Source organism: Anas platyrhynchos, chromosome 1, assembly GCF_047663525.1.
Source record: "Anas platyrhynchos isolate ZD024472 breed Pekin duck chromosome 1, IASCAAS_PekinDuck_T2T, whole genome shotgun sequence".
Classification (NCBI taxonomy): Eukaryota; Metazoa; Chordata; class Aves; order Anseriformes; family Anatidae; genus Anas; species Anas platyrhynchos.
In genome coordinates this window covers 79,857,281-79,882,213 of record NC_092587.1, presented here as the reverse complement: position 1 = coordinate 79,882,213, position 24,933 = coordinate 79,857,281, and the positions used below count along the sequence as shown (strand labels likewise).

Genomic DNA, 24,933 nt, shown 5'->3' with positions numbered 1-24,933 from the left:
CCTCCAGGGATGGGGCATCCACAGCTTCTCTGGGCAACCTGTTCCAGTGCCTCACCACCCCTTGAGTGAAGACGTCATTGATGTCAGTAAGTCATTGTCACTGACTGACCTGTTGATTATATAGAATCATAGAATCATAGAATATCCTGAGTTGGAAGGGACCCTTAAGGATCATCAAGTCCAACTCTTGACACCGCACAGGTCTACCCAAAAGTTCAGACCATGTGACTAAGTGCACAGTCCAATCTCTTCTTAAATTCAGTCAGGCTCGGTGCAGTGACCACTTCCCTGGGGAGCCTGTTCCAGTGTGCAACCACTCTCTCTGTGAAGAACCCCCTCGTTATGTCAAGCCTAAACTTCCCCTGCCTCAGCTTAACCCCATTCCCGCGGGTCCTGTCGCTAGTGTTAATGGAGAAAAGGTCTCCTGCCTCTCGACACCCCCTTATGAGGAAGTTGTAGACTGCGATGAGGTCTCCCCTCAGCCTCCTCTTCTCCAGGCTGAACAGGCCCAGTGCCCTCAGCCGTTCAGTTTATGAAGAACCTTACAGTCCCCATTTACAGCAAGAAGTGGAGATTGAGACTATCAATCAGAAGGTTTTATTCCAAAGAACAGTAAAAAATGAGAGGTTAATCTGGAGAGAATCCCTCTTTCCAAGTGGAAGTAAAAATTGCATAAAGTTGTATTCCTGTGACTAGAAGTCTAACATCTGTAAACAACATTCTCCAAGCTCAGTCATTGAAAAATGTGAGAATCAATGTCATTTCTTCAGTATTTTCCTTCAGGATAAATGGAAAGACCAAAACAAATCAAAATCTACAGAAGCAGCAACAGATTATTCTCCTAATTTTAGGTTTCTTAAGAGGAATCGGTGGCCAAAAATACATGTTTCAGGAGTTTACTTTTACATAAAGCTACCACTGAAATATATGACATGAGTTTCCAAAAAGATGGGTGGTTGCACAGTTATCTCCCTTATTAGGAAAACCACTTTATTTGCAGTTTCTGATCCTCACTGACCCAAAACATTTTTAAAGCCTGGGCCAGAATGTGTCATTTTAATCGATGTCACATTGGGATTTATTCTTCTATACACTTTTCATTGCCCTCTCCATAAACAACCAAGTCTCTTATCCTCTTCTTCCCCTACAAATGCTTGTTTTATACCTTCTGACCCATTACTTCTTCTGGCACGTATCTGATTTCAGTTGGAAGATGCAGAGCAGGGTGTTTGGTATTCTGCAAGGGCATATTCATCTGGAAAGGAAAAAAGAAAGATGACAGTTGTATGAGTAAGAAATCATTCAGACCCCAGTCCCTGTGCATAAGATTAACACATTATGCTGAATTGGAAAACATCTTATAAATTTTGCTGTGGTCTTCCAGTTGTCAAGGCATTCAGTTGCAGGTCTGCACAGTCAGTGCCTAATGCACTCCTCTGGCAGTGTTTGTGATTACTGTTATGACATGGGATGTGGATCAGGTAGTAGAACAGGCACTCCAGAATTCTCTGGATGCTGCTGCTATTCTGCTGAGATAGTTCCCAAAGGTTATACCATTGGGTTATACTTGAGAAAAGCTTCTGAGAACCTGAGTCACAGTTTTGATAACAAAACTGCCACAATTGGGTAATGCCTGATATATTTGTAGTTCCTTGAGGACATATCTAGAAAGGTGGTCAGGCTCTTAATATTCTAATTACATGCTTAAGCTTCTGTTGAGTTCAGCAGTACTGACATTCCTACTTAAGTATTTGAATTCCAGTATAGGCTAGTATTTTGACCACAGCCTACTGTGGCCATGTAAAGTAAAAATATGAGACAAGCTAGATTAGTGAAGTCATAAATGCTGTTGTCTTTGGGTTACTGATTTTATGTCATCATGTCCAAACTGGGGAAAGAAAGCGAAACCACACTTCTTTCTGCATGTAATTTGCAAGAAAGCAACTCATGACACATCACTTTCTAACCTGCTATATGTTTAAATGAAGCAAGAAATGAAAAGATGGGGACATCTGCTGTCTATGTTTCTGAAAACCCTTTGCAGTCTGGTAAGAGAAAGCAGAAAAATTGCTAGCTTGCTTCTCTAACAAAGAGAAATAAAAGCAGCAGAAACATGAAGAGAAGCTTGCACAGAGACAGTAAGGGAAAATCCACTGTCCTCACCCAGCAAATGCTGAGATAAATATTTTTAATTATTATTTTTTATTTTATTTTTTTGGTGTGCGTGTGTGTCTGCTGAGGTCACCTACCTGTTTCATAGTAATCATAAATATGTACTGCTGCTGGTTTGATATTTGACACAGGCAGGCTTTGCTCCACACTGAAGGAGAAGCTGATTGCTTTCTGGGAGAGCTGGAAATGGCAAGACAAAAAGATGAGGACTTTTTCTTTACATGTCTAGTCCTGAGGCTAAGGTTGAGTAGATGCATCTGGGCCAGACTAGATGACAAAGTACCATTCTACACTTCTCTCCAGATTGTAATCTTTAAATCAAATCAGACATTGTTTAAATGTTGTTGCTAAACACGTTTTGTTGCTAAATATGTTTTGTTGCTAAACCTGTGAGCTATTTTCCTTCTTTCTTTTCATACTTCCATTGCCTATAATACAACCATTCTGTGATTACTGAAGCTTTCAGCACATCACCATTCTTCCTCTCACTAAAAGGTAGTTATTTTATTTCCTTGCTTTTTCCCAGCTAAAACCACCTTCCTATGAACCTTCCCCCCCCCCTTTTTTTTTCTCTAATCACATTGAATTCAAGGCTCCCACCCCCCCCTATTGTTTTGTTCCTCAATCCATACTCTTGTAGCCAGACCCAAACATTCCTCCTTACTCCTCTTCCTCATCTTCAAGCTTTCTGCTTTATGTCTGGGACTGTGACCCTGCTTTCCTCTCCATTTCTTCTTGTTTTTATCTTGCTGATCTCTTTATAGGCATGGAGCCATGGACAGGGGTTCTGTAGAGCTTTCTGCAATACCGGTGCCCTGCTGTGTAAACATTCCCATCTCAACATCTCAGCCTCTCTGTGAATTCAGAATACTGCCTCCGATCTTCCTTACTAGATCCTTGCAGACCAACTGATAACAATTATTGTATAAAAGGTAGATATAATTCATTTTGCTTCCTCCCTCCTTCCCCTTTCGGTATTTTAAGATACCTTGTGTTTTGATTTTCTTCCTTCTCCCTCACTCCCTTTGTTAATGTCACTGATGTGGGAGGAGCACTCTTTTCATACATACCTCTCTCTAAAAGGGAGGGGATGATATTGACTTCATATGATACACTTTCAGCTTTCATCAAATGATGAAAAGTGTCACTTAGAGGCTCAGGAATATTATGCTGACTGTGATTTTTTTGCAATATGGAATGAAACTTTGCTATGTTTTCAAAATGTTATTTAATCACATAGCATTCTTCATGTATTAAAAGTAGTAACAAAGCTCTTCACAGTACACTACAACTATTGTATTTCTAGGTAACTTACTTACTTGAGGTTGGACAGGGTAAAGTCCCTTTAATTCTTTAAGGTTTGTCTTCTTAATCTGCTTTTGATATGATTTTTCTTTTTCTCTGGGAGCCTATTTTAAACTTCCATTTTAACAAAACCCGAAAGAAACTTCCCAAACTTACCTTCTGAAGGTAAAAGAAGATGTGGTTGTTCTTGATGTCTACGCGATCCACAACAGAATCTTGGTACTGAAGCTATGAATAAGGCAAGTGATACCAATTTTAACGTGAGGTTTGTCAAGGAGACTTACAAATAGCTATACGGTAGCAAAATGTTTAAAGTGGTCGCTGTGCTCCTGTTGTGCCACCGTGACATCTAGTGGCCAAAATAAAAAATGCAAAAGGTCGGGTGTTTTCATACAATGGCAAGCTGAAATAAACCACAATGAAAATTATCCTGGTTTTACTGGTCAGGTTTGGTGTGTGTGTCTACTTATCAGCTTAAGCGTAGTGTCATTTCAACGAGAATTTAAAATCACACGATAATTTATGCAGGTTGAACTAACTTGCTTTCTGTAGTATATTTTTTAAAAATATTACAATAGTACCAAAAAGTTTTAGAAAACTACATGAACAAAATTATTTTACTATTAAAAAATAAATAAATAAAATATAATGTTTCAAATGTTAAAACAAGCTATTTTTTTTGCCAAATGGATGCAATGAGTGGGATGTCAATAATGTCATCATCAGGGGGTTTCATCTTCCAAAGAAAAGTTACGAATGTCTTACAGTTCTAGACAAAAAAAAAATCATGCCTGAATGATAAGTGCTTTTAGATGTACCAAGCTGTGAGAAGATTCTAAAATAAATTGCATTGTTCTTTTTGTTTACTTGGAGTTTAAGTTTCATGATTGCTAGTGTATATCAAAATAGAATAACAGGAATAACAAGTTATGTGGTTTGGCAGCCAAGTTTTGAAGCAGCCACAAGTCTGGGCTAAATACTGAAGAGACCAGAGAATCTGACTTGGAGGGACCAGAAAGTCTGGGTTAGTTACTGGAGACACTAATAAGGTCTTGGGGTCACATACTGGACAGGCCAGCAGTCTGGGCTAGCTAGCAGAGCAACTTGTTTGTGTGTGTTTGTGTCTGTATGTGTCTTCATGAGGCAACTGGGAAAACATACAAGTCCGGCTATATTATTGACTACATACCTAAGGTCTATGTATTGGAGGTGCCCACCGTGCATATGTGTAGGTGCAAGAGGTCTCAGTCCCAGACACTGGAGTGGCTGGAGTGGCCCTGAAGGTGTCCAAGTGCCAGTATAAGGCAGTGTGTGGCAGACCAAGGAACCAGGGGCAGCTACTGGTCAGACTGAGTGTCTGAGGCCAGCTACCAGGGGATATTCCACATTATGTTAATGCATATATACCTATACCACTTCCAGAAATGAGCTTTCATCCTAATCAGACAGAAAGAGGAAAAGGATAAGGCCACCTGTGCTATATGTGCCTTTTCTGTCTCGATTGATCTGTGTGGCCAGTCATTTATAGCTGTGTAGGTGTATTGTGTGCATGTGTGCCTATTGGGAACACATGCTCGGCCTTACTTGCTGACTGGACTTGGAGAACGCAGTCTCACCTTTTTTGAGCTACTGAATTTGGCAGATCCTAACAGATTTGTCTTCAGCAGATGAAGAGCTGCAAATTTGACAGAGTATGTGACAGAAGACTGTGACCAGGGACTTTGTAGAATCCCCATTGGTCCACAATTTGCTAATCAGTGACTATTTTTGCCAACCTCCTCTATTTTCAAGGTTTACCATTCACTTTGCTCCCATTCTTTACCTTTTTCAGGGAAGATCTATCGGGAACAAAACCTGAGAGCATTTTCACATCAATAATAGCCATGTTGGAGACGTGGCGGTTCCCTGTGTAACTGAAATGAGAAAACTTCTATTAATGTCCAAATGAAGAGGAGACTGGTGAATGAAATTTTCAGCTCTAACTCACAATCAACTCAGATAATCTCTAAACTGAATGGCTCTGATGTTCCACTGGTTTACAGCAAGTGAGAGAAATTTAGTAGTGAAGGATGAGAGAGTTAGGATATTGTCCCGTTTGTCTTCCTGCAGGCGCACAATAATGGTTAACTGCCTGTACTTAAATCCTCCCTTGGGTATTTTACCAAACTGAGAATGCAAGAAGGTAGATCAAGAAGAGGAAGTTACCTGGCAGAGATGACAAGGTCAAACTTTGGTGGGAAGTTGTTTGTGCAGGATACATTGGCTGTCTGTACAGAGAGAGAAAATCCTGCAACTTGGTTTGGCAGATGCACGTTGTATCTCAAGGTTGTCTAAAAGAGATGGAAAGCATGAGATGGTCACAGATCTACAGATTTTGGTGGCTTTGGCATGAGGTATAGAAAAAAATGAGGTAAAGAGGACCCCTGCTTAGTTCTCACCAGGGTCGTGGTGAGTCTCCAGCTTGCTTACCTGCAGATAGACACAGCCAGTGCCATTCACATCCATGCTGTAATTCCCTGGAACAGTGGGTAAGGAAGCCTGCTGCAGTAAGAAGCGGTTCTTGTCATTCACCTGGAAGGCCTTACTGGGCAACTGCATGAAGCTGACCTTGACTGTGTTACGGCTTTCCTTAGAGAAGGTCAGGTATCCATACTTGGCTAAAGCTTGGAGAGCAACAACAGTGTCCTGAAAAGAACAATACGATCCCTAATTAGACAGATACACAGCTGTGAAATAGAGCATGAGATTGCAAAATTACTGTTTTCCATTGTCAGTGATCAGTCATAAAAGGAGGAGGCCTTTGTAAAGAGTTAAGGAGAGAAGCTACAAGTTCTGGGTTAATGGGATTGAATTATCCCAGAAAATCTGGTATACATGTAATGCTCTGTCAACAGTTACCCTTGTCTTCTGCTAACCTGAAAACTGGGTAAATTCCCATTTCCTGAAACTCAAAAATGTATGAAGCTGCCTACGAAGACCATAATGTGCCCTACCAAGGGGACTTATATGAGCACCATTTGTCAAATATTATTCAAACAAATACGTGATGAAGAAACATGATACTTTTGAGATCCAGCTTGCAGGCTGGACTGTTCCCAGAATCTATTCTTTTTACCACACCCATTTGTCACCTGGCTGGATGAGAAACCTCCATATGGGTTCTGTTGTTTGACAAGCCAGTACACGATGCGAGAAATGTATGATAAGTCATCTGGAGTGAGTTCAGCTTTGTTGAGCAACGCCAGCAGCACATAGCTGGTCATTTCAATCTCAGCAGAAGGGGCACGGGAATAGAAGATGGGGTAATGTTCTGCTGGTGGCTTATTTTCTCTCTGCCAGTGAACTGAACTACCTGAAAAGAGAAAAGCAGGATGTAAAAAGCATGAAAATGTTACTTGCTGATTAATTCACTGCAGAATCACATGGGAGATATGCATACAATTCCTCATCTTCCTTTACCTAAGAGTTTTTTTTCAGCCTATAATGTTCTGAGTTGTATGAGTTTTAGTTTAAGTACAGAAAAGAACACAGGAAGGGATGGGAAAGGAATTAATAAAGTGAAGCTGTACAAGTCAAAGTGGGGGATGAAGTGGAGGCAGTGCAGCAGTAGGATGCCAATACGGTCATGGAGTGGAGCACATGACACAGTAAAGGGAAGGCTGGATTTGTCCAGCCTGTAGAAGAGGAGGCAATGTGCAGTCTTCCACTACCTTGGACTGGAGTCTTCCTGACATCAATTACCACTTAGATTATTTCATAATTCTAAGAACACCAGGCCACAGCTCAATCTTTTGTGAGGCCAAAAGACATGAAGAGAGATCATAGAGGTAAACTCAGTAGCATAGCTGACAGGAAATGAGAAGGGAGCAACATGAATGAGAATACTGTACATCAGAATAATTGCATCATAACAAAGGCCTTCCCATCAGCTGTATTGCCTGCATTAAGGCCATACTTCACTTACCATCTCTGGTAGCTCTTTTATCCAACTTCTCAAGGAAAAATTTGGATTTTTCCTCTTTGTCAGCTAAGCCATAAACATAGGCAAAGAGGGCCTGGTTATACAGGTTGTGGATCCCATTGCTAAATGCAGCCTCCAAACAGTTCATGCCACTCTGAACCACAGGATGCTAGTAATACAAAATATAGTAGGGTTGTCAGGTTACTTGGGGTTGTGTCTTGACATCTCTTTAAAGATCTTCATCACTTCTTAAGCTGCCATCACTGACACCTCATGCTAAGATATATGCAGTCCATTACATGTTTAAAGGCCTGCGGTGTGTGTTCTATAAAATATGGTCTTGCAGCAATGTTGCCTTCTTTCTGCATTTATTTAGAGGCAGCATGACTAACAGTGCACGGTTTCTTTTTCTGACTTGTGTGATGATCTTATGCAGGTGAATCCTTTGACTCTTGGTTGCTCCATTTATAAAACAGAGAATATTTTTACAGAGTTATGTAAAGTATATTGAGCACTCACGATGAAGTACATTCTCTCAGATGGATGTTATTACTCATTGCTAGCTATAGCTATCAAGAAAACTCTTCACCCTTTTAGCCTTACAGAGTCTCTCTATGAGCACTGCTTCAGCTCAGGTATCACCACCACACTGTTAACTGTAGTCTGACTGCAGCCTTACTTTATAGGGGTGACACCAGGCTTCAGAGATTCTCACAGACATTGGGAACGAAGTCCACAAGACTGAATCATCCTGTAAAATGTTTTTATCCTGTCTATCTTAGATACAGAAATGATGCTTCATCTCGCAGCATCTAGTCTTGTAAAACTCAGTGTGCTTAGAATACATTTGTCAGACTGGGAACAATTCTCTTCTTCCCTATTTTATGGAAGAACAAAGATTTGGGCCAGGGTCTCGAGGATATACAGGAGGCGTATTACAGAGAACAAAATTCAGTTCTCATTCCCCCAAACCTATTAAGTATTCCAGCCAGCTAAGTATTCAAAAATCTCATCATTTCCTTCCAGTGTTAACAATGACACAGGAATATAGAAACATAACTTGGATATAAAGGCACAGAGAAAGTTGTAGGACTGGAGATTTGGATAGCTTAGACTTTGGACTGGACAAATTCAGAGAGAATTCTAGACTGGACTCTGGATGGAGTGGGCAAATTCAGTCCAGATTTTACACCTACATAGACCGTGATTGTTTAACACAGTTGGATTCCTCAGGGATTTTACACCTTCAGCTGAACTTATACAAACTAGATAAGTAACTAATCTATAATACACATCAAATGCTTCTGGCAGCTGCAGAGTTCTGTAGACAGATTTCCCGAGCTGACCATACTGTCCTAGAATCAATATTTAAGACATAAAAAATATGGATGGGAGGATTATGACTTGCTCATTATTTCATACACGGCTGACCAGACTAATAAAAGATAACAATATCAAATATCTACCTCAACAGAGTGTCCAGCCTCCAGCAATGCTGCCACAACGTACGCTGTGAGCGAGTATTCACCTTCTTTTCCACCCTGAAGAAAACACAAGCAAAAATAGGTCAGTACAGCTATCCTAGAAAGAAATGAAATATGAATTCATTCACGGTCTAGATAATAGAGTAGAGACCAGAAGCAACTTCCATCTCCCTGTGTGCACAAGAACAAGAAAAATAAAGATCACTCAGGATAAAGCCAAAGTTGTAAATTTTTGGTGTCTTTTTTTTTTACATGTCTTCAATAAAGCACGTTATAGCCTGGAGCTAAATGCAGTGGTGGAAAATAAAAGCTGAGACTTCTAGCTTAGAAAGTTCTACTTGTTTCTACCTAATAATCAATAGAAGACATAACAATCTTGCCCAGCTTATACACGAGCAACACTAGAGAACGGTACTAGGAAGAGTACGGGTGTGATAATAAATTTGGGTCTGGCAGAAATAATATAAATCAGTCCCAGTGGCAGGACTGGAAGTTTCAGAATATACTGAACTCAGTTACCTTCAAAGCATTGTTGAAATGTGACCCAACATTTTCAAAGCAGCCATCTGATTTCTGTTTGCTTGCCAGCCAGATCAAAGTTTGTGACTGGACATTGTTGTCGATGTAGATGTATCGTTTGGCTTGTGCAAATGACTTGTACACAAAGGCAGTGAGCCTACAGGTGAGCCAGAAACAGAAAGCAAATAGTTGTGAACAAGATAAAGAGTGCTTACCAGCAATTGGATATGCATTGAAACAAACATAGAATGAATTCCATAACGTTTGTGGTAAAAAGAAATGAGTACTTTATAAATTTTAAATAAATTGTTAAAATCCTGGTATTACAAACTGCCATGAGATTTCTCTATTACTGTGCTAAAGCCATTCCTTCAGAGCAGGGGTAAAGCATAGACACATCTTGATGACTGATGATAGTAATTTCTTATCATAACTAATGGAACTATGAAATAATCTGTGTGGGAAGGAACTTCTGTAAGTCTGCAGTCCCACCATCTGCTTAAACTAAGGCCAACTTCAAAGCTTGATCAGGTTGCTCAGTGTCTTGTCTAGTCCAGGGATCCAGGGATGGAGATTTCCACACCCACCCTAGGCACCTGGTTGAGTGTTGCACCCTTCTCATGGAAAAGACTTTTTTTCATTCTGTCCAGTTTTCTCTGTCGTAAATTTTGTATGGAAAACTCTTTTCCTTACTCTGTGTACCTCTAATAAGAGTCCAACTCCGTCTTTTCTACAGATCTTCTGGTCTAGGTAGTGGAGGGCTGCACCTAGTTTATCCATTAGACTCCTCTTCTAGAGGCTGAACAAATCTAGTTCCTTGTCTCTTCTTGAACATCATGTGTTCCAGTCGATAATCATCTTATAATTGTTCTGTTGCATTCTCTCCAGTTTATTAGTATCTCACTTACTGGGTGATCAAATTAATTGAGCTATGTCCATTTAGACAATTAAAATTAAAAACCATTTTAAATTTTGAACTTGTTTCAAAGATTCTGAACTAAGGAAATAGAAAGTGCCACCACTTACCACACACTCCCTTCCCCATCTCGTGTCCCAAAGGAGCTGTAGGATCCATCCCGGTGTTTGTATGATAGCTGCTTTTGGTAGCCTAAAAGTACAATAAAGAAGACATATTCTTATCACAGAAAAGGACTAGTCCTGCTGTTTATTCAACTGAAGCAGTAAGACTTTGGTATTTAATATTAAGTACTACATGTCTGGTGAATAATATCAGCCATTAGGATTTCTAGCTACTTTTGCTCCTGAGAGTACCAACCGCTTCTTTGGGGTGCTGTCATTGACTGCTTATGTGCAGTACATGTGGTGCTAGAATTCAGAGATCTGTGTTCACTGTCTAGAGTTCAGTGTGTACGATCACAATGATCACAATGGAATAATGTGAAAGGCTCTCACCTGTAATTAAATAACCAGTACCCTTGGCTCTAATCTCTTCAGTCAGCTGCCCAGTTTTATTCAGATAATCAAGGGCATAGATGTTGGGTGTGAACAAGGCCATGTTCTGTTCTCCACAGCCATATGGCATATGAAGGAGGTTTTCCATATTCCTCAGAGCTGTGCCCAAGATGTCTCCTGAAGAATGAAAGGTATAAGGAATCCAGTTCAGTTCAAATGTTTATTTTCTTACACATTTTTTTACATTGTTTTATTTTACATTATTACGAGCACATTATTATGATACTCTATATGACCAATACATAGTAAGCACAGTAACCAAAGACACAGCTTAGAAGAAAGACCGAAGTACCCCCATGTTGATTTTGATTTTTGGTGCTGAATGCCTGCAAAACTGCAAATTTGGGAAGGAACCAATCACTGGAATGATTGATGCTGACTGGTATGTTTTCTGAGAATTAGCTGTGAATGCTTAGAAGGGTTAGAATACCCTGGCCTTTACAATGTGCTTCCCATTTGGTGGGTACATATGAAAATGAGGTTTGGGGGTATATTGCTGATGGGCTACAGAGGCTGTATTCCACAGTACCAGCACACCACACACTGACCCAGACATGCAAAACAATTACTTTTAGAAAGCAATCGGAGTTCAGAACCTCATTGAGGAGAACTGTTGGTCTTAATAATGACTTTAAGGTTCACAGAGCTGATTGGGATGTATAAGTCTCATTCTATGTGTATTTATAAACTGACAAACGTTTTTCATTATGCAAAAGTATAAATTTGAATTGTGCTGTCAGCATATCTCTGAAGTCTTCTTTCCAAGAAATAAAAATGTGTTGGTTTTGTTTTTTCAAGAAGTCTGCTCTAGCTTAATTTTCAGCTGAATCAACTGTTTTACTACACATATACATACACATACTACACTAATGCGATATCACCTGGAATGTAATATATTATAATAATCTGACTGCTTTTTTCTATCCTCTTTTGATACAATATGAGATAATTCTGAGCAACATCTGTCTTTGGCATTTTGGAAAGTAGAAAACATTTTCTCTAAATCCAGATGAAGTAGCTCCTCAACTTTAGTTTTGCATATGTATACATGGTGGCTCTGGGTTCATTGTAAGGGAAAAAATGCTTTACTTTTAATTTTAGTCTAGATACTAAACTTACCGATGACAGAGAAATAAGCTCTGGCTGATCCCTCCACCAGGTTTCTTGGCAGGTTGAGAGACACTGGTTCTGAAACTGTTTTGCCTGACAAGAAAATACAGCTAAGAATTGTTGAAAACATCTTCCTTCCCCCGATCTTTACTTTCTATGCATTACTACAGTTATTATTTGCTGTCTTGGTAAAGAAACCACTGCAGAGCCCATACCCAATGAGTCTAAGGTATCTCTGAAAACTCTGAATTGTAGCCCAGCTCCTTAACCCTGAGACCATCCCTCCTCCCCTGGGAAGATCTCTGTTTTCATAGGAGAAAATCAAGAAGGCAGTGAGGTATTTCCATCAGTTACTTCAAATGAATGAATAAATTTGCCTTACCTTTTGTGCAAACTAGGGAGCTCTGAGTCAATTCTTTTTTGATACCTTCAGGCTGTTTGATTGCAGAGAAGTTGTCAGAGAGAGAAAAAAAGTGTAAAATGTCACTATGAAATCAGGAACAATTAAGCAGTGTATAGCATTACATGGAAGTGGCTATCCAGAGAATGCACTCTCCTGTACCCTGTCCTGCCATCTCCACTGCAATATCTCTTGAGCTGTGGCTTACTCTCTTTCTTAAACCACAGACTGTGCTGAGCACCATCCTTCTTAGAAAACAGTTATAAAATAGACAGTTCCAGCCTCTGAGAAGGACTTGAGGACAGTCATGTGCCTGCTGCTTTATGATGCTCAAGGTAAATCCCATTCCTTTCATATCTGTCCTCTCCTCCCTGGTATTACAGTCACAGGTGAAAGGCACATACAGGTAAGGAATTAAATGTCTGCTATGGCTACGGCTCTGCTCACATTCAAGGAGTGTCAGGACGTGTACGCTTTTGGATGCCATGGATCATTGTGAATTCCACTCTTGGATTCATAAGGAGACGCCCTACTGCACATAGCTCCATCTGTCAGCTGTCTTGCCTCCTCACACTAGTTAACTGCTTCTAACCCACAGCCATAGGCACTGAATTTTCCAAAAAGAATTAACCCCATGCAGATTTTTTACTGTACCTCAACTTGTAATGTTCGAATCAGGGTGTCCCTGCGAATTGTCCTCTCTTCTGAAGACGTGTTCTTTCCGGCATCCTTAGTATCCAGTTTGGCCTCAGCAGTAATTGTGAATTTTACCTCACCTGGAGAGCCAGCCACCAGCCCAAGAATAAAAAGTTATTTTCATCATCTGCAGTTACACCTGGCTTTCACTGCCTCCTCCTAGTCTGACTGACAGCTGATGAATGTATTCACTCTGAAGGCAATGTAAACAAATGTCATTAAAACTCCACATCTGTCCACTAGTGGCAAGGAGTACTTGCCTAGGGACATAGTACAAGGGATGAAATAGGGATGGATCCTGGCTAAACAAATGACAGTACTCGCTATCAGTTTTCACCATCTTTTAAAGAAAAGTCCTATCTGTAGTTCATTTTGAGAAGAATCTTTGCTAATTTAAGGTTTTGTTTGTTTGTTTTGTACTTCAGCTTTTGAGGCACTAACGTGTATAAACTTATAAACTACCGTGATTTCTTTTTTAAAAAGACAATGTTGACTTCAAGGCAGTGTAAATAGACCGTACTGTGAAGGATCAATATCCTCTGCCTATTGAGAAACCACTACAAAATTATTAGCAAATTATTGAATACAGTTCATTAGGTGTAAAACTGTAAACTGAAGGATCATACGCACATGAAACCCTGCCAGTATTTCATACATAACGAGGCAAGTGAACAGTTCTTCCTAAAGTAGACAGGAAATGAACAACTCACTGCTTTTTCAGTGCATATAAGAGAACTTTAGCAGAGGTCCAATATTAAATTTTTGACACAACTAATGGAGTTGTCCAAAAACGTTTGCCTGTGGATTATTGATGCTTCATTAAAGAGTCAGAGCAACAAAGGTAGAAAGATAAAATAAGGATAAATCAGGGTAACCAAAAGACAACCTTACCAAGACTGAGGGGGCTAACAGCCCAAATATAGGTTTTTCTTTCATTGGCACACACCCTTGCTGTGTTTCCCTCTGGTGAAAGGACTTCTGCCTTGTAGTCACTCGACTCTGCCAGTATGGCACTGACCTGAGAAACAGAGAGAAAGAGCAAGATTACAAATGAAGTAGACTGTCCCTAAAATTAAGCTGCAAGTCACAGGAGATGGTTACTTGCTGGAGAAGCTATTTGTCATCTGATTCTGAAGGATGGGTCTGGGAAATAAGGATGGCACGTTTCTCTAAGGAGGTAGCAAGCCTGTTTCTTTTCCACCCACTGTTAATGGCTGTTTTTAGCAGAAGTGTGCTGAGGTGTCTGAGCTTGTTTTATCAGTCAGGCCTTCTTATGACTAACTGCTACATACTACATACTCAGTATGTATTGTTTTGTACTGCACAGTACCATACCCCCTGCTCAAGTTCCTCCCTCAACAGCAAAAATAACTGAATTGTGTAGGGATAAGGAGCAAACTTCTGTGGACTAATTGGCCTTTTCTGATGAATCAAGAATGGATCTTGGCAGAGAGGGTGAAAGAGTAATGTGTCAAGCTACGGCATAAGTTAAACACTTATTTCTGTATTTCTAATGTGTTATGCAGGATACAGAAGCAGTGTTAGGAACTCTGGGAAACAGGCAAACCGTATCAGAATTGATAGGAGACTTGATGTACCTGGATGCATTTGTCGAGGTAATTGAAGACGTTGGCTATTAAATTAAATTTTTCCCCCCGAATGACAGAGTATGGCAAGGTGAGATCCACAAAGAATGGTTGGAATGCTGTCAGCGAAACAGGTGAGGAGATGCCAAAGCCAACATCATTCTGCAAACAGAAAGCACTGGCTTTCCATTCTGTGATAGTGTCGGGGATGGTGTAAAATACATTAGCCTGTCCACTGGAACTGAGGAAAACAAGAAAAACAGATTAAGAAGTTATCTTTGGAACTTTCGAGGCAAATTACAGAATAGGCCCCTGGCTGAGTTAGTACTTCTGTTTTCATTTCAGTTTCTATGAGATATCGCTCCATATTTTAAAAGCTATAAAGTTGGAGGTAAAGATGAAGGTGTTGGTGAGCTATGTTTTAAAAACACTTGGAAGAGTACTTGTTTTTTTAAATTTAGAAATATCATTTGTAAATGTTGAACATACTGAAAAAAAATAAAAAAAAAAATAGAATGGATGCATAGTTAAGACAGAGATACTCTCTTTGCAGAAGCTATTATAACTTGGAAAGAAACAAAAACAAAACAAAACAAACAAACAAACAAACAAAAACAACAACAACAACTGAGTTTTCTGCTGGTGGAAATAAAAAATATAATGAACAATAACAAGTTTTCCTCCTGTTTTTGTCTAAACAAATTCTCTTATTTTATTCTTAGCCCTTATTCTTTCTCCTCATCAGAAGAATAGTAGCAGAGAAAAGAGCAGATATGAGTCACGGTTCAAGGAAGCTTGATACTGTAAACAAGACTGGGATGTCAAAGATCTGTGAGCACAATGAGTAAAGGAGACTCATATCTACAGAATAGACATACATTCCATTGCTTCTTCCCAAAATTAATTTCAGCAAGATGCAGCAACTCAAAAATTCACAAAAGGTAAGAAATGAAGATAAAAATACTCACTCAGTATGAATCAGATCCCAAATCCATGTCTCAGGGAAGTATTTCCGAACAGTGTTAACAAGGCTATTACCGATAATCCTTGACTCATCTAGGAAGATTGTATATGGTTAAGTATACTATTAGAGAGGTCAGGCCAGAACAAACAATTAAATGAGATCTGAACTGCAATCAAATATGCTTGAGAGCATAAATGAACACTAAGTATTCTATTGGAGCATTTTTCCATTTTTTCCCATATGAAAAATGAAAACTCTAACAAATATAGGGCATAAGAAGGAACATTTTTTTTACCTATTTTGTCTTCCCAAGGGAAAATACTGGAAAATGTAGATATTTCACAAGGCACTTCACCTTTTTTCACATTGAAAGGTCTCATCATCTGGTTACAAAGGCATTTTTTTGTCCTCTATCACTAGCTCTCTACAATTTGCGAATGTCAACACAGACCAGAATTTCACCAAAGTATATACAGCTTTACAAACCTCCCTTAGAACTCAATCATTTTACCCTGTCCAGACAACTAAAATAGAGCTGAATATCCACTCAACTGGAAAACTACTTTGATTCAGATGACCAAACTACATGACTGAGATTAAAAACCTAAGACCATGGTTCTGTGGACTTGGATGAGATGTTAAACAAACAATGTAGCATGGAGGTGTTTCCAATTTCCTCAGACTTGTCAGTTATATCATGGAAATGATAGTATTTTGCTATTTTGCTGAAATTAGAATCACAGAATCATAGAAAAACAAATAGGTTGGGAGGAACTTCTGGAGTTTTCCAGTCAAATCTCCTTGAAGTAGGACAAACTTCAAAGTCAGCTCATGTTGCTCAAGGGTCTTGTCCAGCTCCGTTTTGAAAACCTACAGGTATGGAAATCCCAAAACCTGGAGAACCTCTTCCAGTGCAGCATGGCTCTTATGGGGAAGAACTTCTTCCTAGTGTTGAACAGTAATTTCCCTTGTGGTAACCTATGATTACTTTTGCTCTTTTGCTGTGAAAACTTAACTAGGAGGAAAAATAAATCATACCATTTGCTGATCTATAAAGTGCTTTTGAGACTATTTGCTAAGTATGCTAAATGCTGTGTGAATTCTTAACATTGGGAATTTGCATTATTTTTCTTCATTGGCATTTCCTTTTATTTAAAAGGAATATATATATATATATTTAAATATTTAATTGTGAAAAAAATAAAAAACCTTGAAAAACTGATATCAATTTATGAAAGAAGCATCCCAATATTCTCTGTCTTTCCCATATTCACCTTGTACCTAAGTGAGAGGGAAGTGACTTCACTTCTGTGAGGACTGTCAGCAAGAGATAACAAGAGGCAAACTGTGAAACAGAGACCTATTTCCCAAAACTCATCATGCTATCTGGTATTTTCTACATGCAGCAATTTTGAAGACTAGGCATACTGGGAATGGAGACACATCATGAACTTTCTTTTACCTGCGCCATAGGCACCACCAATGACACCATGTTCTAAATACACATGGTCATCTCCTCGATTTGACATGTCTTCATTGCACAGAACTGGCTTCCGCAGCACAGAGTTGGTGAAAACCTTCAGGCCCATATCCTGAATGTAAAAGAATCAATGAATTTTGTCACTCAGTGCATGTACTAGCTATCATGCTATGCTATGTTATACTGTGCTATGTTTCCCATCTGGGTTATCATCCCTCATCTCTCTTCTCCCTCCTCACAATGCCAACCTTTCAACCTTGAATGTCACAGGTCACTCTTCTCTCCTACATCTATGTCATTTCTATGATGCAGACACCTGGTGTTCTGTGAAGAGCAGTATTGACAGAGGTTCATTGCAACTGGACAAGGAAAGTCATGGAGACATCCATGGAAACCAGTGGCCTGCATAATGGACTCAGATCTTTACTAGGAATGCTGAGGTCATGAGCCAAGGTCATTGTCCTGTTTAGGAAATGTGTACTGAAACGTGGGCAGGTTCCCAGTGAACATGTCTAATAGTGATTCTCAGTCTTCCTGAGTAAGATGTAGGGTTGAGAAGGCAGAAATTGTGTGACTGGAGGCTTAAGGTAGTTCCAAGGATCAGAATCACCGCCTGAGAAAGTTTAATTCTAATGTGCATGAATTCTTCTGGACTACTTCTCACTTAAAGAGCCACATAGAGCACATACCCTGAAAATCTTGTAGGCGTCACCATCACGACTGACATTAACAGGTTCATAGTACAAGCCATCAAAAAAGGTGGTTTTGACTGGGGTGCACTCCTGGGTTTTGTCATCTTGCAGGTTGAGTCCATTGTAGTAATAGCCATGTAAATCACTCAAACGAAGCCGGTAGTACACCTGGAAGGTGAGATCAACAGATGTAAAAACAAGGAAAGGTCCCAGGCAGGTGCAAAATTCTGCTTCACCAAAGCCCTGGGCTTTGGTGTGCCAGCTCTAAGACACAGTGATACAGTATAAGGGCTCTCTCTGTTATACCATGAAAAACTTTCATGAGTGCAGACTGAAAGTATAGTAAGTCCAGTGAAAACTATGTGACAGGATTTACAATGCAGTCCATTCTAAAGCATCCTCATGGTGCAGCATGTATCCACTGTCTCACTTCAAGGCAAAACTGCCTCTGAAAGCATGAAATGAGCAGGATCTCTATAGTTTTTCAAAAGTATGGGATTTTCTTTTTCTTTCTTTCTTTCTTTCTTTCTTTCTTTCTTTCTTTCTTTCTTTCTTTCTTTCTTTCTTTCTTTCTTTCTTTCTTTCTTTCTCTTCTCCTCTCCTTCTCTCCTTCTCTCCTTCTTTCAGCATACTGTTAAAATGTGTAATGCTGCTGTGCATTCCAAAATTAAGGATTCCACTACCAGCTTTGAAGTGCACAACTGCTATTATTTTATTTATTTTTTCAATCACTGAGGTGCCTGTTTATATAGGAAAAAGAAAAACACAGTCAGCAACAAAGAGAGAGGTGGGCATTGGAATTGTCATTCTGGATGTCCCTAGATCAAAACAACACAACCCGGGGGATGTGTCTTACGCTCTCAGCAGATAATTCTCGCTCAGGCCGAAGAAGGAAGACACTCTGATCAACAGCTCTCAGAGCACAGTAGGAGTTGGCAGCAGCTTCAAGGTGGAGACTGATGTTAGAGCCTGGGAGACCCTGCTTCTCAGAGAATTTGAGCCGGAGCTGGAAAAGAATAAGTCAGACAAACAAATAGAAATTAGGAGAATTAGCTTGGCACATACATCTAAATCTTGCCTTTCACCAGCATGCATTCTATTCTCTATTCTCTGTGGGGCAAAGCTCCTGCTGTTAGACAGCCCTTCTGAATCTCTGTTCACTGAAAATTCCTAGTCACTGTGATTCCCTAGTCATCTCTTCCTCCCCACTTCATTGAGAACTTAGTCTGAGTTTGAGCATATGTGTCAATTCCAGGGACAGCTTCTCAAGTTACTAGGCACGTCTGTACCTTTTCCATTCCTAAATGCCATCCTGAGTGCAGAGTTCATAATGAAGTCATTCCCTAACTCTTCCCTCAGGAAAACAAACAAACAAACAAACAAAACAACAACAACAACAACAAAAAGACACCAGGTGTAGCCCTCAATAAGAAAGCAAAGTTTTTCACCTTGTTCTTGAAGCATATATCACTGTGTATCCAGGAGCTGTCAGCCACTATCTCCCCATGAGGATGCACTGTGTAGAGCAACAGTCTAGCACTGGGGGCAAGCTTCTCACTGACGGTCAATGTAATGGAGAATGTACCTCTGGGAACTGTGGAAGAAGCATGGAACAAGGGAAGAGAGGCCAACAAAAGAGATTAGACATGGTCTCAGCATTGGTGGAAGGACTACGTATTTGTTCATAACCTACCTACACCTGCAACTTTTAAAACAGGGATGCTGGATACTGAGAGACTGATCTTTCAGTGGCTGAGGAAAAACTCCTATCAGCAAAATGCCAGATACAAACTAGATAATGCTGTGAGCAGGATACTTTGCAAAGAGGGTTCTGAGCTCGGTATAAGCTAGACAGCAAAATCTGTGCATGATTCTACAAAAGAGCAAAACTTTGCCTTTGGATCTCAAACCTAGAACCTCCTATATCAGATGAGATAGACCAGTTATATAGACCAGCTAAAAGATCATTCTTTAACACTAAGAACTATGAAGTTCTTGTCAATATGGATCACAACTACTAGAGCAGGGGCTAAGCTTTCAAATATATTTTGGTGAGTTACACATTATTGCATACCTTACTATTGGTTAGCCACCAATAATATGGGAAAACCACATGGCTTCAAGCTGATTTAATGAAGGGAGAACCATGCGACAGGGTTGCCTTTCTGTAAACTGTGGTGAAATACATACTGTGCAGCCATAGTGCCTGAGTACCCGGAGAAAGACCAAAGATGACAAATACTAAACTACAGGTCCTATATGTGGAGTTAGGCTTACTTAACACACCTACTGAAGACTGGAAATGGACCTGGTTCTGAAAGAAAATATGTTTTTAACAATGAAAAAAAATTTTGAGTTCTATTTGTTGCATTTGCAGGATTAAATTCTTCTCATTCATTGGAGATTTCCAAAACTTCAATGAATTCCAAGCAGTTAATTGCTAAATATCCCTCTCAAAGGGGACACCCATTCTTTAAATTTCAGAATTTTTTAATATTTAATTGGTGAAGGCTTGGATGTCACAGAGTAACTGAAATTGTAAATATTCTTTGAAATAAAGAGATAAAGAAGAAATAAAACAGAAAAGGTTACATTCCTCCTGTTTTCATCTTTCAACTTACAAGATCAATTTGATTATTATATGGAGTATTAGTTAGAATCTGCATCAAAAGTGAATGATACTGTAAGTGGTGAAATTTGATGAAGTTTAAGATCTAGCATCTGATTTAGCTGTAGTTTTCTGCTTTCATCTCATCTTACATAACTTACTAATGCTCTGCTGCTAGGAATGGTGCTTTGAAGTAACAGCAGTAATGCAGCCTAGAACTTACCTTGAGAGATGCTGACTTGCTTTTGGCCATTGAGAACAATTTTTCCTTTTGCCGTCACCTAAGCATAGAAAAAATGTGAGATGGAATCAAAAGCACCTCCTACCTTCCCCCACAAAATGGCATTGAGTGGTGTTCTGTGAAGCTCTTCAGGGGCTATCAAGTCAAGCTGTGATTTATAGCCACTGGCTGACCTAGAGATTTCTACCTGGAGATTTCTGCCTTGTATAGTGTTCAAGAGAAGGTGGAAGAAAAGAGGCATTGTGGGAACTGAGGTAGCGCTTACCACATAGTAGAAGTTTGTGTGGTTGGCATTTCTATACCCTTTTCTGTTCAGGACATAGTGAACATTGATCTTTCTCTGCTGGCCACAGCTTAGTTTCTCCTCCACTGGCTCAATTCTCACAAAGCTGTTGGTCCGTGAGTAGAAGCGACGGACAAAGAACAAAGCTTGAGGTTCATTGTCATTTCTCCACATCAAGAAGTCTGCACAGTCATCTGGTGCCTGTGTGGCCTATGATGCAGAAGAGGTATACATGAGGAATCAACAAAGTGGAAAATAATAAATTGACAGGTGAGACAAAGGCATCTTTCCTCTAAAATAACCTGTTGGGAAATTGGTTTTGTGGGGTTGTTTAAACTAAGAGCAAGAGCTGGTGTGAAAAATTTGTGTTCCTTGAGTCCACAGTGGAAGCATTTCTGTATACCTCAATATATCCACACATCCATGGCACATTGCAGGAGGAATGGTATTTCAGATTCTTGATGGACTGGAACAGGTTGTTAGGACTTAATGTTGAGTTGGAATGGCTTTGGTCTCAAACACCATGCTGATTCTCACCTCCTCCCATCACAACAGAAAAAAGACATGAGAACATGAGAAGACCATGTTGTGGTAATGGGCATGGACATCTGACAGCAGAAATGCAGGGAAGAAGGTGGGTGTGCTACCAAGCTGGGTGGGGAAGGCAGGGCAGGTTGTGAAGAAGGTCCTCTAGTCCACAGAATAAAAAGAAGAAAGATGGCAGCACAAAGGGCTTCTAAGCTGAGGAAAAAGTAGGGAGGTGATGAAAATCACTGCAGACAAAACGCTCCTGAGGTGCAGTCTGCTGCTTCTCAGGAATTAACATTTTCTCATACTGGTTTTGCACAAGTTGCAGGTGTTGGTGGACTGAGTGCCTGCTTTCCCCACCTGAAACAATTTGCCAGCACCCGCTGTTTGCTTCTATAATTCCTCTCTCTGATGAAGTATTTTTTCAGGAGTTAGACTGGGGCTCATACTTACTCTCAGCTTAAAACTGGGATCAAAGAAGTCAGATGTGTTGATGGAAAAGGCAGCAATGCCATTCTTGTCAGTGGTGTAGTTGGCATGGTATTCTCCATTGACCTCCAGCACGACTATCCTATTGGCAAGAGGCTTGTCTTCCATATTTGTCACACTGATCTGAACACAAAAAATACACAAAGGATTTGGTTTAAAAAAAAAAAAAAAGTGAGAAATTTTCTGCTCACCAGAGGATAATAACTTAAGCACTAAGGACATTTTCGGGGAGTATAATTCAGTAAGCTTCTGGACATCCATATGCAACTTTTCTTCTGCACTGCATATAAGGACAATGCTGAATAGCTCATCCTTATTTCTGTGCCTGGGTTTATCCTGAATGTGCAGGTTGGGAAGAATTTGGATGTTCTCTAGCACTTGTACTGCTATAAGTAAACATCCGCATGACTGCATGATGCAATGTAGGGTAAATTTTGCCTTCAGTTAGGCACTGCTGTTGCTGCAGTAGTTTCTTGCAGACCTGTCTTCACCACATATGACCTTTCACTTATCCATCTCTCAGGCATTCTCTAATTATGGCTGAGGGCATTATCGATACAATTTTCTTATTTTTTCTAGGAACATCTAATATAATGTCAGAACTATGCAGCAATCATTGCTATGCAACATTATCAAGGGAAGCTATCAGTACATGCTAAAAGGGCAGACATAAACAGGGCAACATAGAAATCATGCTGGACCTGAGGGAGTTCTTTCTAAATGTATCTTCTCAGCTACTCACCTCACCAAAGTAAGGAATTCCCCTCTTGTAATACAGATCCATATTCCTGAACATCACTCTGTCATTTTCTTGGTTAACTGCAACATAGTCATAGTCTTTTATCTGGATACCTGTAAAACACACCCAGTATAAAGGGGAGAAAACAGAAATGGGCAGAAAACAGTTTCTTTTGAAAGTTAATATGGAGAAGTGGTGTTCTGGAGGAAGAGCTACACATAAAATGGTGATTGTTCACCATTTGATGCACAGATTGGGATCCAGGAGATTCCTCTCAAGAATTATTACCCTTTAGACTTACTCAACTACTTCTCAACCTTCACTTAGTGTTACCTGTCCCATTTTCAGTGACGATGGTTTCTACATTGAGCCTGGCATACATCCTGGCATAGCTGCGGTAGAGCTGGAAAGTTTTGGTGGAGATGACAGTGCTGAGACAACCATCCTTCCCAAGCTGAAAAAAGAGCACAAATAGAAAAGCCCATTGTTCTCAAGGTTTGGAAAACTGCTCCTCAACCTGTATTATCAGGTCTCTGAAGAGCTTCATGCCTCTGCTCACATTTCCTTCAGCTTTTACTTTTTACTCACTCCCCTTCTACTTTACACTTCTTACCCTCCAGCTCCCCACCATTTCGCGGAGAATCTTCTCTCCTCCCTGCCCCTCATCCTCTCTGCACTCACATCCCTTCTCAAACCCACCTTGTATGATGCTTGAGCTCTATTATAAGAGCTTCTTTAAAGCACTTTGAACCTGATGTAGTTGAGAAATTAATAATCAGTTTAACAATGTGTCCTTAAAGACTCCCAGCAGAGGTCTGCTGATTATCCCCAGTAAGAACACAGATCTAGCATTTTAGGAATAATCACAAATTCATAGTTTTATAAGTTTCCATCCCTCTAATTGACTCTTAAGTGTCAGAACTTAAATTTCTAATGAAAAATTATTTCCTTTCTCCCCCTTTCTTGAAGGGGAATGGCAAAAGCCAGCCTTATGAGGTCATTGGTAAAAACTACCTTTGTGGTCTTTCAGCATTGCCTGTAAGATACTGAGACAAAAATATGCCTCTGGGATTATCTCTCTGGTGTTCCCCAGAAAATGAATGGGGCCTTCATACACTGTGTTACATGCTGAGTAGTAAAGTTCAACAGGAAGAAAGCCTTAGGCCTGTATCATACCAGTCCGGTGACAGCTTCACAGGTTGGTTTCCGGCTTTGCTTACATCGTGGGCTATAAAAACGCTCCTGACACACATTGATTCTTGCATTCCCCTGCACTGGTTGGCCATAAGTGTACCTAAGAGAGGAGAAGAAACAAGAATCCAATTATGTCAAATTAGCATGAAACCTGCAAATACTGTGGGGTGTTGCAGGCTCTAAATCCCTCAGAAGTGCCCAGAGCACAGTCAGAAGAGCAGCTAGGAATTAGGACCAGTTAGCCCTACCTGAATTCCCTTCAACTATTTTTAGGCAGTCTTTGGCATCTTATTTTAAAAGCCCGCTTTATGATTGATTTGGTGCAGCCATTCTTTAAGGCCTACAGCTGGAAAAGGATGCTGGACTCAGGTTTGGGATATTATTCCCTCCTGCTTGGTTTTCCTCATTATTGCCTTACACAAAGCAGGACGTATTGCAGTCCTTGGTGCTCAGGCTTATGCCACTCTGTCTTTTGGCAATGTTACAACCAGAAATCCTATTGATCGTCTGTCCTCCTTACTATTTCTCTCCTCTGTACTATAAAATCAACAGCTATTGAGCATGTACCATTTGACACCTTCAGACTGCTGAACAAACACAAATCCTCCCGGTTCTAATTCTTCTATGGAGCAGAGTGGAGTTATCTTCATGTTTCATGTCATGGAAGCCATAGCTAAAGGAATTCTACAGTCCATACATGAATCAGCAGCAGGCTTCTTGTTTCACAGCATGTCACACCTTCCTCTTTCCCATGTTTCTTGTTCACATATATGTCATTCTCAGCTTTAATACTTACGAGGCGCAAACATTCACCCTGATTTCTTCATCAAAGAAGGAGATCCTCCTAGGCACACTAGTTGTCACTTCAAACTTTGGCAGCACTGGGAAAGCAAGGTGAATATGATTGATCAGCGGTAGCATGCCATAAGCAGGTGTGTATGAGGAAGACAGTAAAAAACAGTAGTTGGCAAAAGCATTTTCACCAACATGGGAGAAAGAAGTCTACCTA

At 40.0% G+C, this 24,933-nt stretch overlaps 1 protein-coding gene across 1 annotated transcript in view; it reads right to left on the bottom strand.

Annotated features, from left to right (window-relative positions):
• Window positions 1–581: 581 nt before the first annotated feature.
• Window positions 582–24,933, bottom strand: part of LOC101801364 (ovostatin) — a 30,495-nt gene continuing 6,143 nt past the window's right edge. The window contains exons 7-35 of the mRNA XM_005029990.6: window positions 24,721–24,805; window positions 23,907–24,024; window positions 23,064–23,184; window positions 22,734–22,843; window positions 21,956–22,114; window positions 20,957–21,184; window positions 20,674–20,731; window positions 19,291–19,436; window positions 18,699–18,848; window positions 17,840–18,010; window positions 17,133–17,262; window positions 15,675–15,762; window positions 14,719–14,947; window positions 14,012–14,138; window positions 13,079–13,200; window positions 12,407–12,458; window positions 12,034–12,117; window positions 10,855–11,031; window positions 10,468–10,549; window positions 9,442–9,598; window positions 8,905–8,979; window positions 7,442–7,607; window positions 6,609–6,829; window positions 5,947–6,162; window positions 5,683–5,807; window positions 5,300–5,390; window positions 3,634–3,705; window positions 2,250–2,352; window positions 582–1,255 (exon numbers count right to left, since the gene is read on the bottom strand). Coding sequence (XP_005030047.1) covers window positions 1,203–1,255; window positions 2,250–2,352; window positions 3,634–3,705; window positions 5,300–5,390; window positions 5,683–5,807; window positions 5,947–6,162; window positions 6,609–6,829; window positions 7,442–7,607; window positions 8,905–8,979; window positions 9,442–9,598; window positions 10,468–10,549; window positions 10,855–11,031; window positions 12,034–12,117; window positions 12,407–12,458; window positions 13,079–13,200; window positions 14,012–14,138; window positions 14,719–14,947; window positions 15,675–15,762; window positions 17,133–17,262; window positions 17,840–18,010; window positions 18,699–18,848; window positions 19,291–19,436; window positions 20,674–20,731; window positions 20,957–21,184; window positions 21,956–22,114; window positions 22,734–22,843; window positions 23,064–23,184; window positions 23,907–24,024; window positions 24,721–24,805 — 3,716 coding nt within the window. The 3' untranslated portion in view covers window positions 582–1,202. The remainder of the gene's footprint in view (window positions 1,256–2,249; window positions 2,353–3,633; window positions 3,706–5,299; window positions 5,391–5,682; window positions 5,808–5,946; window positions 6,163–6,608; window positions 6,830–7,441; window positions 7,608–8,904; window positions 8,980–9,441; window positions 9,599–10,467; window positions 10,550–10,854; window positions 11,032–12,033; window positions 12,118–12,406; window positions 12,459–13,078; window positions 13,201–14,011; window positions 14,139–14,718; window positions 14,948–15,674; window positions 15,763–17,132; window positions 17,263–17,839; window positions 18,011–18,698; window positions 18,849–19,290; window positions 19,437–20,673; window positions 20,732–20,956; window positions 21,185–21,955; window positions 22,115–22,733; window positions 22,844–23,063; window positions 23,185–23,906; window positions 24,025–24,720; window positions 24,806–24,933) is intronic.